Source organism: Urtica dioica, chromosome 12, assembly GCF_054948205.1.
Source record: "Urtica dioica subsp. dioica isolate 48M chromosome 12, U.dioica_male_clone48M_v1_H2, whole genome shotgun sequence".
NCBI classification, from domain to species: Eukaryota; Viridiplantae; Streptophyta; class Magnoliopsida; order Rosales; family Urticaceae; genus Urtica; species Urtica dioica.
Genome location: NC_142767.1, coordinates 572,660 through 592,430, shown reverse-complemented (window position 1 = coordinate 592,430; position 19,771 = coordinate 572,660). Strand labels below are relative to the sequence as shown.

General features: G+C 44.9%; 2 protein-coding genes across 2 annotated transcripts; one reads left to right on the top strand and one right to left on the bottom strand.

The window, feature by feature from the left end:
• Positions 1-1,601: 1,601 nt before the first annotated feature.
• On the top strand, positions 1,602-3,462 carry MYB67 (myb domain protein 67). Its single transcript, XM_089602801.1, has 3 exons — positions 1,602-1,848; positions 1,949-2,078; positions 2,509-3,462. Exons 1-3 carry the CDS (start codon positions 1,713-1,715, stop codon positions 3,215-3,217), a joined length of 975 nt encoding a protein of 324 aa, XP_089458927.1. The 5' UTR covers positions 1,602-1,712; the 3' UTR covers positions 3,218-3,462.
• A 3,606-nt stretch (positions 3,463-7,068) lies between these two features.
• LOC149378633 (uncharacterized) lies at positions 7,069-8,052 on the bottom strand. The gene has a single exon (XM_089602806.1). The coding sequence runs from the start codon at positions 8,050-8,052 to the stop codon at positions 7,069-7,071; it is 984 nt and encodes a 327-aa protein (XP_089458932.1).
• Positions 8,053-19,771: the final 11,719 nt, after the last annotated feature.

Genomic DNA, 19,771 nt, shown 5'->3' with positions numbered 1-19,771 from the left:
GTAAATGTTATAATTCATATTTGCATATAGACTCATAGTTCCGGTACCACTGCTACTTTTATTTGCGTAATTTTTATTTGTTTATTTATTTTTTTGCTTTAAAACAATTTATACATTATCTTTTAAACGGCTCATCAGCAATAAATGTATATATGTAATTTATTTCTATTTATATAATTCCCATATCATATCCCTCGCAGTCATACCATCATTTTATTAGTAGGTTAATTTTCTTAAATAATGTTTATAAAAAATAATGAATATCGTATATCAATTTTAATGAAGTAAGTTTTTCAAATAGCCTAATTAAAATTATATTCCAATTATTGAAATATTAGAAATATAGCTAATTCATGTCTAAGTTCTCTTATAATATGGATATAACTATAATATTTTCTTAGTTTGAGCTATTTTATTAACTATTAAATAGTTAGGCTTAAATCTTAATCTAAGGGTCTAAAGCTTCGCTAAATTAATTTTTTCTTATTTTAAATGATTATCCCTAAGTGGTATAACTAAATTCTCATTATATATTCAAGCAATATTATAGCCCCTTGGCTTACAGGTTTTTTTTTTTTTTTTTAAATATCCCTAAGAGATTATATTACATGTTGTTGTATTAAAATATATTCGATAAGTTTGATAATGAAGTTGTTATGCAGCGATTTCGAACATGAAAACTCATCGATGTCAATTATAATCTCCATTTTTTTTTGTGAATCGTAGGGGTTTTTTTTTTATTTTGTGGGGACAATTAGAATAATCATCAAATATATAACACTAATTTTTTTTTTTAAACTGGATTTAGTCCATGCATATGAGACATATATACCATGTTAATTAGCGTTAGGCATTATTTTTTTAATATTTAACAACTAACTGAGCTATATATCATTCCAATTGAAGGTAGTAATTAGACAATATCAATCAGTTTCATTTAATAAAAAATTATATTATGTTTTTATTATAATTATAAAAGAAAAATATACCAAATTAGTTGTGTAGTACAAACATTTTAACAAAATAACCAATTATATTCATATTTATAACTTGAGTGTTTTGATTTTATATTGAATGTTGTGAGCTTTTCTTAATAGTTTTTAAATAATTGTAAGACATTGACGATTTTGGATAACATGACTTTTCATTGATGATTTAACATGTTAACGTAATAAATTAAATAACGGGCGTGTAGTTTTATTTCATTTAACATAGAGTTATATTCTTAATTAAAAAAGAATAGAATTATATGTTCGTAAGTTAAAAATATATTGTTCCATGATATATGCATATTTTCTTCTCATACTGAAAACTTAAATTGTATGTGATCAAACCAGTTAAAAAAATTCTTAAATGAAAGTAGGAAGCATAACGTGGTGGTGAATACAATCCTCAAAAGTCATGTACTGTTTTTCCCCTATGTTAGAATCTTTCTTGACACTAGTTCTATTAGTCCCCATGACTATATATATTCTGAATACACGTCTATTAATAGATTGTAGTGGAAAAACCACCCTATATTTTATGTGGGGTAAGGGCCGCAAGTACGGAAATCACACATTATTTTATATGTTGAAATATGTTATTGAGACTTATGGGTTAGAGTGTCCTTAGTTGGGCTGTGTTTGAGCTTAAACCTTAGAGGTGTGAGTGAGACCAATATATAGGCTTTTTTAGAGGATATATTATATATACATATATATTGTGTGTATATGAGTATGGGTCACCGATGTTGCAGTAAGCAGAAGGTCAAAAGAGGTCTGTGGTCACCTGAAGAAGATGAAAGACTCTCTACACACATCACCACTCATGGCCATGGAAGTTGGAGCTCTGTCCCTAAGCTTGCAGGTATTTTAGGTTCTCTCTCTCTCTCTCTATGTATATATATATATACACACACACACACACACACACATATATACAGTTTGTGATTTGGGGTTACTAGCAGGATTACAAAGGTGTGGAAAAAGTTGCAGATTAAGATGGATAAACTACTTGAGACCAGACCTAAAAAAGGGCTCTTTCACACAAGAAGAAGAACAACTCATCATTGATGTCCACAGAATATTAGGAAACAGGTAACAAACAATATTAGAGATATATATAGTCCTTTTATTCATTAGACGAAAAACAATCCATATCCATGTGTGTATGTGATTTTGAGTAATATCAATCATACACTAGCTAGAACATATCTAGGTTTTTTCTGTTAGCTATGTGCTTTATTACTTACTACTCAAAGAGGAACAAATCTGAAACATACACCAGATTCTAAACTTCTTTTCTTCTTCTTCTTTTTGTCCGTACGGACACTTTTTTCGTACGGACCAATGTGGACTCCGCGTTGTAAATCACAAAATCAAATCAAAGATTTGAAATTGAATAGAGAGAGAGAGAGAGAGTATATATTGAAAACGACAGGTTTATGAAAATGGCCAAATGGAATAATATTATCATCACGGAATCACTCTGCTTGATTCTTTAATTAACTGTCCCAAAACGTAACAGATGGGCTCAGATAGCGAAGCACTTGCCGGGAAGAACAGACAATGAGGTGAAGAATTTCTGGAACTCGTGCATAAAAAAGAAGCTAATGTCACAAGGCTTGGACCCACAAACCCACAATCTGATCTCGGCGTCATCATCGGCTTCTTCAAGCCGCAACAACGCCAAGAACTATCCGACCACGTTCGTGGTGTCGCACGACAACCGCAGCGACCAAGAGCCCGCCCCCGCTTTCTCCATCAGCGCTGGTTCGTCCCACGCCATCATAACCTCAACAAACGACAACGACTTGTTGTTTCCGCCGTCCGATCCAGACCGCCGAGGGCTCATGATGACCAACCCGCCTTTCCAATTAACCCTACCGCTCGAGAATAATGTTTCTTCTTCCTCGTCCTCCTCTTTCGACATTCAAAGCCTGTCTTGTTTCGCGGATCATGATCTCGGTGCCATGTGGGGTTCGGGTTATGATCCCCAAAATTCAAGGGCATTATTGGAAGGGGATGACATTAATGAGCATGATCACGATCACGATCAGATCAACAACAAGATCGTTGATCAAAGCGACAACGGCACTGCTAATCTTATTGAGAAGAACGCGGCGCCGGCATCGACTTTCGATCTTGATCTCGGGTTTCTGGAGTCTGCACTGCTGTCTGATGTTGTGTGTCATGACCTTGACTCCATGGAATATGACCTTTCATGGGACTATTAGGCTTCAATTTGTGCTCTCTCTTCTTGAAATATTATATGTTTCCTTATGATTAATTCAGTTTGTGAATCATACTGCCTCGGTGATTTGTTTCGTAATTTGATCTTCAAATTTCAGTAGCTATAGGAAAATGTTTGTTTATTACGACTTAGGTTAGCAATATGATCCGATCAAAAGCAACATATATTGCATTATTTGATGCTATGCTTTTATATTGGTAATAATTGTTAACTTTCATTTGTTAATTATGGAAGGTGAAAGTTGTTGAGGCATTTTGATGGAGTAATCGATAAAATTATACACTGTATTACAAACTTGTCCTACGCCGGAGACTTTATTTACAACACTTATAACTCAAAACCATTTTTGTGTCACTAAATAACGTGTAAGTTCACCATTTGAAAATTCTATAGATATTTTTTAGCCACAACTTTATGTTTATTTTTATATACTTAAAGCTTTAAGTCTTGAGAAATATATTTGTTCGCTGTAAATTTACGAGCATCTTCAGTTTCAAGTAATTTTTTTCTTAACTTGAAGTTATAGCTACCGAAAATAATATATTAGATAATATATTGCAATAATTTGCAATCACAAATTTATTTTTATTTGGGTATACTGTTGCGCAACCCATTTTTTAACGAATAGATTATTTTAGATTATAGTGTCGCTATATGAATAATAATATAGCTGCATAATTATTATTTATAAATAATTTAAAGGTAATTAGATCAGTAACTCAATAGGCCGCTCTTCTTTTAAAAAGTAGTCCAAGTTTCATTTTATTAAAAAAATTATAGTTCACTACTTCTGCAGTAATTACTTAATTAAAGAGTACTAAATTTAATTTACTTTTTTAGTTAATTAACTTACTGCGAGTCTTATTAAAATAAAATTTTGATTAAAAACTTAAAAAGAATTGAAAAAATGAGTAGTTGCAACAATTTCTTGAATAATTAAGTCACTTAAAACTTGTCAATTATGCATTACAGTGATCAATTTTTCAAGATTTTTTAGCAAATAGCCAAATGAATTAAGTGATTTTTTAGCAATGATTTTTCAAGATTCATTTTCGATTGTAGCCCTATTAATTAATTAGTTACTCGGTTTGGTTTTGAGATTTTAACGAAAATACTAGTAGTCTACAATTTTTTTACAAAAAGCATAAACAATACAAAAGTATAATATGTGAAATATTTATTGTACCCTTTGTTTTAATTTATTTTTCCTATTTAATCTTCTCTCTATTTTATACATTACAGATTATGTTCAAGGGTCACATAATAAAGCTCTAATTTTTCATCCTCTTAGTTTTATCTCTCCATTTAAAACCAACTTTTAAAATTAAAATAAATATTAAAAAATATTTTCTTCATCTTTTTAATCTCTCTTCGATCATGGACGTCACTGATAATGCTCTTATGTTTGACGACACAATGACGAAGATGATGAAAGTCTCGTCGGCTCAAAAGCTATTGAAGTGAGAAAGTCTCACATTAATTATGTGTGTAAATGAACATATGTTTATATATTAGTTGGACATCTCCACTTGACACCAGTTGATTTTAAGATGGAATTCAACATGTTATTAGAACCCTAAAATCGATTTTTCACAGTCGTTCACCGTTCGATTGACATGAAATTTTCATAGAATATTTGTGACACATATTCGCTCATTCTGAACGGTTGGATTGATATTTTGAGTATTTTAATGTTTTCTGTCGAGTGAAGAGATGAATTGTGAATTTACTTTCGCAACAGCTCCGACCAACAACAGTGAAATTGAGCTTGCAGCTTCGAAATTTGAACAACATGTTCAGGGAAATCAGAGGTATGTTTTACAGGGAAATCACGAAATTTCGAGCTTTCTAAGTCTCTCTGTTGGGTGAATCACATAGCTGCGAATTGTTTGGACAATTTTACTTTGCATTGGTTAGTTTTGTGGTTGTTTGGTTGCAAATTGCTTCGTTTTGGAGTGTATATTAGGCACGTCTTTAAAGATAAGTATACTATTAGCTCTATGGCTGAGTATTCGGCGCATAACGTTAGAGAGGAAGTCAAGACAAGATGGGGTCTTGGCATATCGTACTTGAAGGCTTGGAGAACCAGGGAGAAAGCTATTTTGTATGTAAGGGGTATGCCAGAAGATTCTTATCAGAAGTTGTCATCTTGACTATACATGTTGGAGCAAAAGAATGTTGGGACTTTGATTGAGTATGTGAAAGATACTGACAAATTCAAGTACGCGTTCTTTTCTATTGGGGCGTATCGTAGAGGGTTCAAGTCATGTCGATCGGTCATATCATTCGACGGTTCATTTTTTAAGACAATATATGGTGGACAGTTGCTTTGCGCAATTGTTATGGATGCGAATTCGCAGTTATATCCACTTGCATTCGGGGTCGTAGACAACGAGTGTCATGCTTTGTGGATTTGGTTTTTGATAAAGTTATAAGTGAAGACGTAAAAGATTTGACGTTCATATTCTATCGACATGTTAGCATCATACACGGTGTCGGTCTTCCCTGGTATCCCTCACAGAGCATGCTACCATCATCTTAAACTAAATGTCCAACATAAATTCCAGACTGATCATTGTGGCATTGAACTTGAAATTCTGATTAGTCGCAAAGACAAGATGTCGCACACAATGTGTTGACAATGTGTCCGACAACTTGCTTGAACACAAATTATGGATAAACAACAAAACAGTGCAGAAAACAAAGTACACACGATATGGTTACCCAGTTCGGTGAAACACACCTATGTCTGGGGACACGCTGCCAGTGGAAAGGTTTTCACTATCTTGTAGTCAATAGTACACACAAGGTTTCTATCTGATTACAATTCAACAAATCAATAGAAACCTAGAGACTATTACCACCAGTGATCACCTAGTCAGAGACTCCCCCTGAATTTGAGCTTCGTCTCAATTCCACCCTTCGAGCAACCTCCTGGCTCGGATGACCTTTAGTCTTTAGCTGTACGTGAACCTTCAATCATGAGAACACAAAACCCAACTCTCACAGACACTCAATCTTTGAGGAATAGTGTTTGAGAGAATACACCGCTATCAGCAAAAACACACAGCCTCCCAGTTCGCCGGTCTTGCACGTCTAAGAGCTCTGAGTGTTTTATCAAAAGCGTCGAAGCTGCTAAGGGAAGTGCGTGGCTTTTATAGCAGCGGTACAATCTTGGAAGGTATCTCGGGTTTCCTTACCCGGCCTCACGCGAATATCACATAGTAAAGTCTCCAGCCAGGTGAATATCGTGCAATGAAGACACCAGCGAGAGATATCTTGCAATGAAGACACCAGCGAGGCAGATATCTTGTAATGAAGACAGCAGCGAGGCAATATCTTAGCAATAAGTCACCAGTGAAGCAATCTGTCAAAACTAGAAACTTGCCTGAAAAAGAGTCTGCACACAGGAGGAAAGATGTCATACCAGAAGTAGAAACATGATGACCGACATCTTTCCACACAACTTGCACTAAAAAATAAAGCCAACAAATAACGTATCAACAATCTCCCCCTTTGGCTATTTTTTAGGCAAGCACTTCTAGGACCAGTTCTCATACAAGCGTCATGACCAGTGAAGAGAGTCAATATAAATGACCTCATGACGCCTCTCCCCGTTATTGCCTCAAAATAATACCAAAGGCAAGGATCGACCAACACAGAGGGAGAAACAACAGACTGCAAAGGAATGAGAACTAGAACAATAGCATATCATTAACCAACAAAAGTACGAGAAAGTCTCAGTCTGAAACACATAAAAAAACTGTAGCACAAGCAAAAGAAGTCTGAAAAACTTGAAAAATACAGACCAGTTCTTTTTTTTTTTAAAGAGAATTAAACCGAATCACCAACGTTACCAACGACATCCTGGTCACTCCCAAGGTCTTCTTCATCGTCTTCCGTCTTGTCAGCATTCTCAGATTCTTCAGCATCATCAGAAACATTAGACACAGTGGCTTGGCCAGGCTGAGAAGAGGTAGCTGAGCTAGGAGCAGTAAGATCTTTGACAAGAGCTTCGCACTTGGCCTTCCTGTTGGAGAGAGTCTCGATGGTCCTTTTAAGAGTCTCAATCTCCTCACGAAGTTCTCTCAACACAGTTCTCTGAACTTCCTCTGTCATTGTCCTCAAACTAAGTTTGCTTCCTGAGATGTCAGATGTCTCGACAGAAGGTCTGACAAGATCTCGAGCATGTTTCCCTTCAAACAATTTGGGACTGAAGATGAGAGCACCTGGTCGTTTACCCACCACATCTGAACTTCTCAAGATGTTCTTGTTTTGATCAAGCAGAATCCCAGAGATGAGAGAGGGGAAGCCAATGGGAAGCTTCACTGCAAAAGACTTAGCATGCTTTGCCAAGTGATCAAACACAAAATCACCAAAATCAAACGAAGAGCGGGTACCTATCTGGAAGATGAGACGGGCCAGATCTGCCGTGATACTCGACCCATGAGAAGAGGGAGCCCAATTGGCGATGCCAATGCGATAGAGGATGGAGTATTTGGTAGTGAGCTCGGCAGAAGGCAAAGTCCCCTTGGAAGGCCAGACCTTGGTTTCGTCACCAGTGATTTCTTGAGCAATGATGTCCAGGGGTGGGACCCTATCGGCAGTGATGATCTTCCCTCGACCAAGGTACTTGTTGATAACATCAGGAGAGATCTCAAAACAATGTCCTCTGACGAAAACCTTCTTGAACTCTGCGTCGTCTGGAGTATCAAATGATGGGGAGAGATTGACAATAAATTCCTTCACCAGAGCCGGATAGAAAACCCCAATGCTTGTGACAGTCCTGAGCATCTCGGCGTCGTGAAGGAGCTCCATGATGGCATCAATCTTGAGCGCCTCAGCAGACAATTCCTTTTCAGGAAAAATGGCTCGATGATACACATACCTTCATTTGAGAACACCATCTTCTTTATGGAATGAGACATTGTCCATGGGGGCAGCAGGGACATTCTTCGGGAGCTTTTGCCCTCCCACGGATCTCTTGTTTCCCAAACCAAGAGAAATCACTGGTTCTTCTTCTTCAACCTCATGGTCCTCAAAAAAAGGAGACAAGGGAGTCTGAGCAGACTTCTTTACTCGCTTCTTTATCATGCCCACCTTTTCTTTCTTCTTCTTTTTGGCAGGGATGGGAGCAGCAGTAGAGCTTTCTTCCAGAGACTTTCTCTTCTTCTTTCTCTTCTCCGACAGAAGAGTGGCTATGTAGATGTCGTCATCTTTCTGTAACTTCTTCTTCAGAGAAGCAAGAATGTCCTCTCCAACATCCTGGACATGGTCAGTCTTCCTTTCTTGCCCCAGAGAAGATGTAGGGACATCTTTCGCGACTTCTTTACTTAAAGCCAGAATGCCACCAATGGCGTCAATAGGAGGAGGCTCTTGAACATGGGGAAGCGAATCCCTATCTCTAGGATTATCAACAGGGATACAGAAGCTTTAGGGTTACCTTGTACAACCTTGTGAGGGCTTTCAATGGGAGATCCACCGGTGAGGGTTTCTTCTTCTGGAGCATCGTCATCTTTTCTTCCTTCCTCAGAGGAACTGCTGGAGCTTACATCTCATGTAATGTCGGTGATTGAGAGAGCGGCTTTCTTGAGAATTGCACTTCTAGCGGCGGAGAGAGAGGGATTGACAGGAGGAATTGATGACCCAGTGATTGCACCTCCGGCCTGACCATCGGCGCGTTCACTGGATCGCAATCCTCGAACCCTGACACCGTGCTTATTGCTCTCCGGTCCAGGTTTCTTCGTCTTGACATCTTTCTCTTTCATTGTGGCCTTCTCCTTTTTTGGGGGGAATGGTTGTGTTAATCCCGCTTCTGGTACCAACCATTTTGAGGAGAATTTTCACGAAACTGCCACACAAGAAACCGTCGAGAAGGGTGAAAGTGCAAAAACGAGAAATAAAACTTAAGACCAGCGAAGAAAAACGGGTGATTTCAAAGTTCGAACAAGAAGTAACTTCCCTTTCTTTCTCGAGAATGGAACCATCTGCATGTATGAGAAACTGGCAAGTATTAACACGAGGTCGTGGCATGAAGTGGACTTTGATCCATCTTAAGCCCAAGAAAATAACAAGTGGCATTATAGCCCGGCAATTTAGTCGAATGGGCCAACCAGAAAAATGGGCCAATGATAAAACTTCCAAGACAAGAACGTGAATAAGAACCAGAGAACTATCAGCTTTGACAACACAGAAGATAAAACCAATAATCCCTCCGATAAACAGTAATTACTATTGCTCAATGACGCACAATCCTAGAGAGGATCTGAGATTTTCAAACCGGTTAGCATCCAAAGCCTTGGTGAAAATATCTGTAAGCTGTTTTTCAGTGTGGATATACTCGAGTTTGATCTTTTTGTCTTCCACAAGATCCCGAATGAAATGATGTCTGATCTCAATATGCTTGGTGTTATCGGCCCGACGAGGTCCGACGGCTCGATCGACATTTCGGGCGACCGAGCAAGCTCACTCGGCCAATGGCCGAGTGAAACCCTAGCTTCCAGCCCATACTCGGCCGGCCCATCAACTCACTCGGCCAATGGCCGAGTGAGCCTTCTCTCGGCCCATGCCCATCACTCGGCCAATGGCCGAGTGAACTCCTCCATATGATCACTCGGCCAATGGCCGAATGAAGCCCAAGCGGCCCAAGGTGTTCGCTCGGCCAAGGGCCGAGTGAGGCCCCGAGCGGCCCAGCGTGTTCGTTCGGCCGAAGGCCGAGTGAGGACTCCTGCCGGCCCAACAGCTCGCTCGGCCGCCCGCCGAGTGAGTCCTCTCTCGGCCCAGACTTTTCATTCGGCCGATGGCCGAATGAAGCTCACCCGGCGTCCATCCCTTCACTCGGCCATTGGCCGAGTGAATCTCCCTCGGCGGCCAGCATCTCACTCGGCCATCGGCCGGCCGAGCCTCCTTCGGCCAATGGCCGACTCAACCTCACTCGGCCAAGGGACCCTCAAAACGTCCCTTGGTCGCCTATAAATACCGGGGTCCCTCCCCTGGTCCAGGTAATCCGAATTTGAGTACTGAAACGCTGTCGAACTTGTACCTCGCTCGTTTCTCTCAAGTCTCGGCCTCTAAACACTAAACCCTCTACAAACCACCTCAAACCTACTAATGTTGAGCATCGGAGAGGTAAACAGAGGCAACCCCTCTGTTTCCCCTTTGTAGTTCACGCCTTTTTGTTCACATTTCAGGTGCTTGGACGAGATAGAGATCACCTACAGCTAAGGGACGGCTTGGGATACCAAGCCCGACACGCTCGAGTCGAGACGAGACCACTTGGTCCGGCCTTGGGTCTAACCGTCTGCGACTCCTAAATCGTTGTCCGAAAAACTGCGACAACATTTTGGCGCTAGAAGGAGGGGGTCTCTCAACCTTGACGACGCATTCCCTCTACCAGTCTTCTCCCTTTGTTCTCACGACTCTCGAGAGATGAGTCACATTCCCACTACCTCCGCGGGTACCCGAGCGACGAGCTCGAGGTACGGTCTTCGACGCCTCGCACATCGTCTTGAAGGGCAACCTCGCGATAGCGAGAGCCAGCCCCAAGACCCGATGAATGACCCCGAGGCCGAGCTCCGAGAGGACACGGCCCGGCGGCTTGCGGAGCTCCTTGACCGCCCCGGCGTCGACGGTACGCTCATAGCCGATCTCCTCGGCTATGACATTGAGGATAGGTCCACCCAAGACGACTCCGACCCCGAGTATATGGGGGAGTCGAGGACCAATGAGGCAACGCCTAGCCTTGCCCCTTCGCGGCCCGAGAGATCTAACAATGCTTTGGCCGGGCCGTCGCACCTGGCGCGGCAGCAGGCACGGTCACATTCCCGGGGACTCGCCCCCTCGGTTTCAAGAGGCGGCCGGACACGGCCCCTAGCCGAGGAGAGAGCGACTCTGGTAGATGATGGGGCCGATAGGCGAAGCGCCCGCCGGACGGTTCGACCAAGGGCGACCTCGCCTCGCCCCGCACCAAGCGTGGACCTTAGAGATCGCTTGACGGCGCAGAGAAACTCCCGAGGGGAGGATCTCCGCCAAAGGCTAAACTCTCGAAGGGGCGCGCTCCCCGCCGTAACTCTCGGCCGGCCTCAGGCGAATGTCGTGGACCAAGCGTCCAACGAGCGCCAACCGATGACTCCCGTGGCCCCGACGGTCGGCCCTGCTAACGGGCTTGACATGGTCACGATGATTCAGAGCCTCCAAAATCAAATCATCGAGATGAGGGAGTCGGGGAGGCAAAGGCCGTACGGAGGGATCGAGGAATCATATTCTCCCTTCGCCGCACAGGTCCTTGCGCAACCATGCGTGGGAAACTTCAAGTTACCGTCCATTCCCCCCTAAGATGGGCGTACGGACCCCCACTTCCACGTCCAACACTACGAGACGTGGATGACGATGCAAGGGCAGACGGACGCTACCATCTGCCAAGCCTTCAGCCTGACCCTCACAGGGTCGGGGTTTGAATGGTTCCAAAGTTTGAGGCCGGGAAGCGTCTCGTCCTTCCGGGCCTTACGAGAGGCGTTCCTTGCCCGATTCGCCACCCTCGTGGCGCAAAAGAAACCAAAGACCCACCTCCTCTCTATCCGAAAAGGAAGAGACGAGACGTTGAGACAATACCTCGCTCGCTTCACCGAGGAGTCTCACAAGGTCGAAGGGTTCGACGACAGGGACGCCATCACGGCGATCACTGAGGGAGTCCGCACGAGCGACTTCCTCAAGTCTATTGTTGGCCAAGTCCCACGAGACATGGCGGAGCTAATGGCGAGAGCCCGCACGTATATGGGAGTCGAGGACTATCTCGATGGCCGAGATGGCCGAAAGTCAGGAGGACAGGGGAGTCGCCGCCGCGACGATCGAGACGAAGATCGTTCCGACCCTCGAAAGAGGAGGAATAGGGGAGGCCAGGCTCCTAATGGCCGCTCCCTCCCCGGGCCGAGGCCGCCACATGTCGATAGCTTCCGAAAGTTCTCGACATTTACTCCTCTGAACACTTCGCCGGAGCGAATCCTGGCTCTGCACCGTGACAAGCTGGGGAGTCCAACCCCTCTCACGAAAGATCCCACCAAGAGGGATCCAAGCAAGTACTGTGACTACCATCAGGATCACGGGCACCTGACATCCGAATGCTACCAACTCAAGCGTCAGATTGAGGCCCTGATTCAAGATGGGAAACTAAAAGAATACGTCCTTAGAACTATCGGGACGGCCGCGGCGCACGGAGGCCGCCCGCGGCAAGGAAAGAAAGGTCCGGCGACGGTGACCGTCACGGACCGCGCGACAAACGAAGAACCGGAGAGCTCGCAACTTCACGTCGTAGGCGCGATTTTGGGCGGCCCGGAGTTCGGAGACTCGGCCACGCAAAGGAAGAAGTACGTGCGTGAGGTTTCCCAAGGGAAAATAGCGCACTACATCAACCATACATACGAGGCCCCTCCTCCGGCCCCCTTCGAATCCATGTTCTTCACCGGACAAGAAGTGGCGCGAGTGCTCCATCCACACAACGACGCGATAGTCGTCTCTGCCCCGGTCGCCAACAACCTCGTCCGGAGAATCCTGATCGACAATGGGAGCTCCGCCGACATAATCTTCAAGTCGGCGTTTGATAGGATGAAGCTATCCGGGATGAGACCGACCCCAATCTCAACCCCGCTCTTCGGCTTCTCCGGGGAGAGGGTCATGACGGAGGGAACTATCGACCTCCCGGTTACCTTCGGTACGCCGGGAGGGCTCGAGGTTACCCACATCGTGTCGTTCCTAGTGGTGGATCAGCCCTCGGCTTACAACATCATCGTCGGCCGCCCGATTCTCAATCGGTTGAAAGCCATAACGTCCACGTACCACCTGATGATGAAGTTCCCGACCGAGAAATGAATCGCCGTGATGCTGGGAGACCAATCCATGGCGAGGATGTGCTACATCCAGGGCGTGGACGGAAAAGGGAAAGGAAAGATGGTGAGCACCGTCTTCCAACTCGGGGACAAATTCCCGTGCAAGTTAGAGGAGGGAGGCACCTTCGGAGAGCTAGACCAAAGGGACGATGTCGAGCGTCGAAAGGTGGAGACGCCGGACGACCTCATTCCCGTCATGTTGGACGACGCCAAGCCTGACCAAGTAGTCAAGGTAGGCGCCCAACTCCCATCTGAGACCCGAATCGAGCTCGCCGCATTCCTCCGAGAGCACAAAGATGTCTTTGCGTGGACACACGCCGACATGCCGGGAATTGACCCCGAAATAATGGTTCATCGTCTCAACGACGACAAGAGAGTGGCCGAGCGCGTTCAACCGCGACGGGCGTTCAGCGGGGAGAGGTACCAAGCCATTGGTGAAGAAGTTGACAAACTTCTCGCCGCCGACTTCATCAGGGAAGCGGAGCACCCCAAGTGGGTGTCCAATGTGGTGATGGTCAAGAAGCCAAACGGGAAGTGGCGGATCTGTATCGATTACAAAGATCTCAACAAAGCCTGCCCGAAAGACAGCTTCCCTCTCCCGAGGATCGAGCAGCTCGTGGACGCCACGGCAGGCCACGAGTTGCTGAGCTTCATGGACACCTATTCAGGCTACAACCAGATCCGTATGCACGAGCCGGATCAGATCAAGACCACCTTTGTTACGAACCGCGGACTTTACGGTTACAAGGTCATGCCCTTTGGCCTCAAAAACGCGGGAGCAACGTATCAAAGGTTGGTGAACCGCACGTTCGCCAATCAAATTGGCAAAACTATGGAGGTCTACGTGGACGACATGCTTGTCAAAATCCTCAAAGCCCACGACCACGTTCGAGACCTTAGGGAAATGTTCACGATCCTGCGACGCTACAAAATGAAGCTCAACCCCAACAAGTGCACTTTCGGGGTCGAGTCTGGAAAGTTTCTGGGCTACATGGTGAGCCGCCGCGGGATCGAGGCCAATCCTGAGAAGATTAAGGCGATCTTAGAGATGAGGTCGCCACAAAAGGTCAAAGAAGTTCAAAGCTTGACGGGAAGAATCGCCGCCCTGACGCGATTCGTTTCCAAAGCCACTGATAGGTGCCAACCGTTCTTCAAGGCACTAAAGAAGACCGACGGGTTCGTGTGGACGGAGGAGTGCGAGGAAGCATTCCGCGATATGAAAGCCTATTTCACCTCCCCCCCATTCCTCGCGAAGCTGAAGAATGGCGAAACCTTGTACCTCTACCTCGCGGTTTCCGATAGGGCCGTGAGCGCGGTCCTCATACGTGAGGAAGACAGGGTACAATGGCCGGTCTACTACGTTAGCAAGGCGCTCCTCGACGCCGAAACCCGATACCCGGAAATCGAGACACTGTCCCTCGCCCTCGTCATGAGCGCGAGAAAGCTCCGGCCCTACTTCCAAGCGCACCCCATTGTGGTCCGCTCGGGACATCCCATCGAGAAGGCCCTTCAAAAAGGGACCTCCTCTCGAATGGCGATATGGTCCCAAGAGCTGGGCGAGTACGGGATCGAGTTCCAACCGAGAACCGCCATTAAGGGTCAGGCCTTCGCCGACTTCATCGCCGAGTTCACAAGCGCGCCCCCAACCAACGAAGGCGACGAGAGTAGTAAGAGCACGGAAGACAAGGAGGACGACCACAGCGAGTCATCAAAGAAGAGAACCAACGACCCGATAGGGCCGGTCTGGGACTTGCACGTGGATGGCACGTCAAACGCCCGGGGGGCTGGCGCCGGCGTTGTGCTCACAAATCCCGATAGGGAAAAGCTGAGATACGCCCTTCGGTTCGAGTTCAAGGCTTCCAACAACGAGGCAGAGTACGAGGCTCTGATCGTTGGCTTGGAGCTAGCGAACAAGTTAGGCGCCCAAAACCTGCACATCCATTGCGACTCGCAACTGATTGTGAACCAGGTTAAGGGCGACTACGCCGCAAAAGAGCCACACATGATCGCATACTTGTCCAAGGCCCAAAAGAACCTAGAGGCCCTGTCGTGGTTCGAGATCGTCCAAGTTCCCCGAGAGGCGTCTGGGATAGACGAGGAGGGCGAAGGCAGCGTCCCGATCGAGGTACTGACCCGACCCTACGTCTCGAGAGGCGACGTGGGGATAGTTGAAGAGACTCCGCCTCCCTCATGGATGACTCCGCTCGTGGAATTCCTTAGGCGAGGAGTCGTCCCCGAAGACAAAGAAGAGGCCAGAAAGCTGAGAAGCTTGGCGCCGAAGTACACAATGAGGGAGGATAACCTGTTCAAGAGAGGCTACTCTATGCCCCTTCTCCGCTGCCTAACCGAAGTCGAGGCGAGAAAAGCGCTCCGCGAAGTGCACGAAGGGGTGTGCGGAAACCACGCCGCTGGGCAATCGTTGGCATTGAAGCTACTGAGAGTTGGATATTTTTGGCCGACCTTGAAAAAGGACTCCCACGAGTGGGCCAAAAAGTGTGATAAGTGCCAAAGGTTCGCCCACATCCCGCGTCAAGCACCGGCCCCATTGTGTCCAATCATTGTACCGCGACCTTTCGCGAAGTGGGGAATCGACCTCATTGGTGAGCTACCTACGGCCCCGAGGCAATACAAGCACGCAATCGTGGCCATCGATTACTTCACAAAGTGGGTAGAGGCCGAGCCGCTAGCGAAGATCACTGAGGCGAACACGACGAGCTTCATTTGGAAAAGCATCATCTGCCGCTTCGGGATCCCCGCGTCAATTGTGACCGACAACGAGAAACAATTCGACAACACGCGCCTCCGAGAAATGTGCGAACAACTGGGCGTTAGCAAGACTTTCTCCTCTCCCCGCCATCCTCAAGCCAACGGTCAAGTCGAGGCGGTTAACAAGACAATCAAAGAGAACTTGAAGAAGAAGCTGGAGGAAAGAAAGGGGGCTTGGGCCGACGAGCTCCCCATGGTCTTATGGGCGTACCGCACCACCGCTCGAAATGCGATCGGCGAAACCCCTTTCGCTCTCGCATTCGGCGTCGAGGCCGTGGTACCCGTCGAGACCAGGCTACCAACCTTGCGCATCGAGGAGTACGAAGAACCACCAACGACGACGCAATCAGGCTCGAGTTGGACCTCATAGACGAGAGGAGGTCGGACGCACTCACCCGACTTGGTGCGCAAAAGAGGAAAGTCGAGAAATACTACAACTCAAAGATCAAGCTGCGGAAGTTCGCCGACAGAAGCCTCGTTCTTCGAAGGGTGTTCCAAAACACCAAGGTGCAAGGTGCGGGAGTTCTAGGCCCCACCTGGGAAGGCCCGTACCGTGTGCGCCGAGCCATCCACAACGGCACGTACGAGCTCGAGAACATGGAGGGACTCGTGTTCACACACCCGTGGAACGTGGAGCACCTTCGGCAATATTACCAGTAGATGTTCATTCGTCCATTTTACGCTTTGTTGTTTTCATGTAATTTTCGATTCTAGCAAAGACAATTTAAAATTTCAAGTTCGGCCAACGGCCTGGGATGTAATTTTTTAACCATTTCAACAATATAATGAATTACATTTCGCTTCAAAGCATTGTATTATAGTTTCTAGCCTCCTCTACGAGCACCCAAGAAACTCGGGGGGCTAAGGGGGATAAGGCGAGGATAACAAGCTCGCTTACTCCACTTTCCACGCACCAAGCGGTAACAAAACACCCATAAATCGGATCCGCGCACCGGACCTCCGACTTCGTACCCTCCTCGTGCGACGCTCTCGCACGGGTTGAGCCCGTACGCCGAGAGATAGCGAAACGTCGACAAGTTGGATCCGCGCACTGGACCTCCGACCTCGCACGTCTTTTGTTGTGACCCTCTCGCGCGACGATGCACCTTGCACACCGATAGGCAGCAAGGCATCGATGGATCACGTCTGCGCACCGGATTGTCGATCCCGGCAGTCAAAACCCAAAACGTGACACGCGTACCGACATGTACCACGCTCACTGGGAACTGCGAGCTCGTCGCGATACACGCGCCGATAGGTAGCGTACTCGCTGGAAAATGAGTGCGACGGCCACCCAGCTCGCGCACGCCGATAGGCAGCGAGTCACGAATGGATGGCCGAGAATCGCACCCGCCGGATGAAACTGGTCTAGCCAGCGTCCGCGGGAAACTTCACCGCCAAATGCGGCAGTAAGCCGTGCCAACCGGTAACTAGTACAATACTATGTTCCTTTACTTTGAGATAGGCATGACAGTTCTTTTTATTGGCCTTGTGAGGTCTCTTCTTAGTTCCAGAGGCGGAGGCTTTGTGCTCAGTAGCATGTGCCTCTCCTTTATTTCTCTTTCTCTTAGTGAGACATACAGCAGTGTGAAGTTCCATCATAAGCTTGGTAACAGTGTACTCTAGCTTGTTTATGGAGTAGTTCATCTTGGAGGTATCAAGAGATGCGGGGAGAGTTTCTAAGATCATATCTATGACATTCTTCCCATCAATCTCAGATCCTAGGATTTCCATTTTATTCATAAAACTAATGATCAGTATCATAAAGTCTCTAACAAGAGTCCTAGCCTTCATATGACAGTTCATAAACTGTCGGACTGCTTGTTGCCTTGCCTGACGCCTTTGCCCTCCAAACATCTCAAGGAGATTGTAGAGCATGTCGGCGGCAGTCTCGATGTCACGATGTTGCTTTTTCAGCATATTGTTCATAGATGCTAAGATATAGCATCTCACAATCTCATAGGATCGAAGCCAGGCCGCTAAGGCGTCATTGTCATCTTGAGTCGAATCATCATTCGTTTGAGGAGGAAACGGGGTGGTGAGTACCCATTTGTGCTTGTTAATGCTAGGTATTATGTCGAGGCTATGTTTCCAATTAACGTAGTTTTTGTTTTCGAGTTTGTTCGAGGAAAGGATGAAAGAGAGAGAGTTGGGAGACATTTTGTCTATAAAAGTTGAAACAAGTTTATGATTAGTCTTTGGTTTAGGATTTAAGTTTCTTTAAGACTTGATAAAATCCAAACGTTTTATAAACCAAACGATAATTTACTCCTTCGAGGGAAGGCCGCAAAAAATCTCCATTTATAAGTAAATGACACATCATTAATGCTTCGCCAAGATGTCAATACACCAATTTTGACCAGCCACCTTTTAAATTGGTTTGATCATTCACATCCTTTCGCAAGGCCTCAAGGGAGGATTACTAGGGATTGAGACTAAGTGTGCAACCAACCACTTAGTCCAAAAGGTCAACTTTGAAAAACAATCCCCCAAGGGGAGGCCTTGTCATCATCGTCTCACTCTCGGACGTAGCTCATTGAGCAATGATCGAAGCAAAAATGCCTTGGAGTACTCCCATTTAAGAGAGGGTCGCAAGAGCGGCTCTTAGTCCCACGTTAATTGCTTCTTTCATTAGTGTTGGGGATTGTGGGTTACAAACAACAAATATAACCCTCCCACTTAGTTTTTGGAGTTGGTTCATCGACTCTTATAAGTTCGAAAACAGATTTCCTAGTTAGAGAGCGACAGAGCGGACAACTAGAAGAGAATCCTAGATCTTCATGTTCAGAGCAGTGTTAATGCATAAAGGCACAAGGGACATACTCGGATCTTTTCCTATTTTCTATTTCGGGAAAGTGCATGAGGGAAGTGTGAACTTCAACTCACTCGAACACTTGAAAGTTTGAGATTTCACATCTTTTTATTTTTTTCGGCTTGTCTACAAAGAGACCTCTCACTCAAAATTTCAAGAGCATATAGATTTTGAACATATGTGATATAGATATAGTTTTGAAAACATTTTGAAAACTTATTTGATTTGGATGACAAAATATTTTTCAAGTTTGAAAACGAAAACGGTTTTACAAGATTCAAACTAGTTTTGTAAAATTCAATTTCAATTAAAATTTCAAAAATAAAAACATTTTAATCTTACACATCATGTTTATAATCTTATGAAAAACATTTTTACTCAAGAAATATTTCTCATTAGAGTTCTATAACTCATGGTAGTGGGGCTGAAAATCCGGAATTCTAAAAACTGGACTTTTGGAACAGCCGCGCACCTCGGAGTAAAATCGCCATAACCGGTGGCATTGGAAAGAGGACATACAGACCTTTAATTTGATTCAAGAATCATTAAATTTTGATTTCTGAGCAGAGAGTTATGTCACTTTTACTACAGGTTTTACTCCAACTCGAAGAAAAAGAAATAATTAAGTTCGGTCTTTTTAGGTGCGAAAAAGAATCGAGTGTAACGGAACGTTTTATGAAGTTGTGAAAGCTTTTATTTGTGTTTTATTAGCAAGGTAATAACATGGTATAAAATAAATAACAACATGCATAAAACGATTCAAGTAAATAAAAGAAACTAGTAAGACAAGAAAACTAGTCACAAAATTTACTCGAAATTTTCTCAAAACTTTAAAACACGTTTTTCAATATAAAAAATTAAAAACTTTTAGAACTGATTCTAATGTGTTTTAATAACATCCCAAACTCATAGAAAAACAACATGATTTTTAATTTAAAGGCAAGAGCAATAAATTAAAAAAAAATCTAAGACAACAATTCTAACTTGTCACAAAATTAGTAAACTTATCAAAACGATTTTCAAGCTCATATTTTTAAATACAAGTACATGCATATTTTTTACCATAGCTCTGATACCA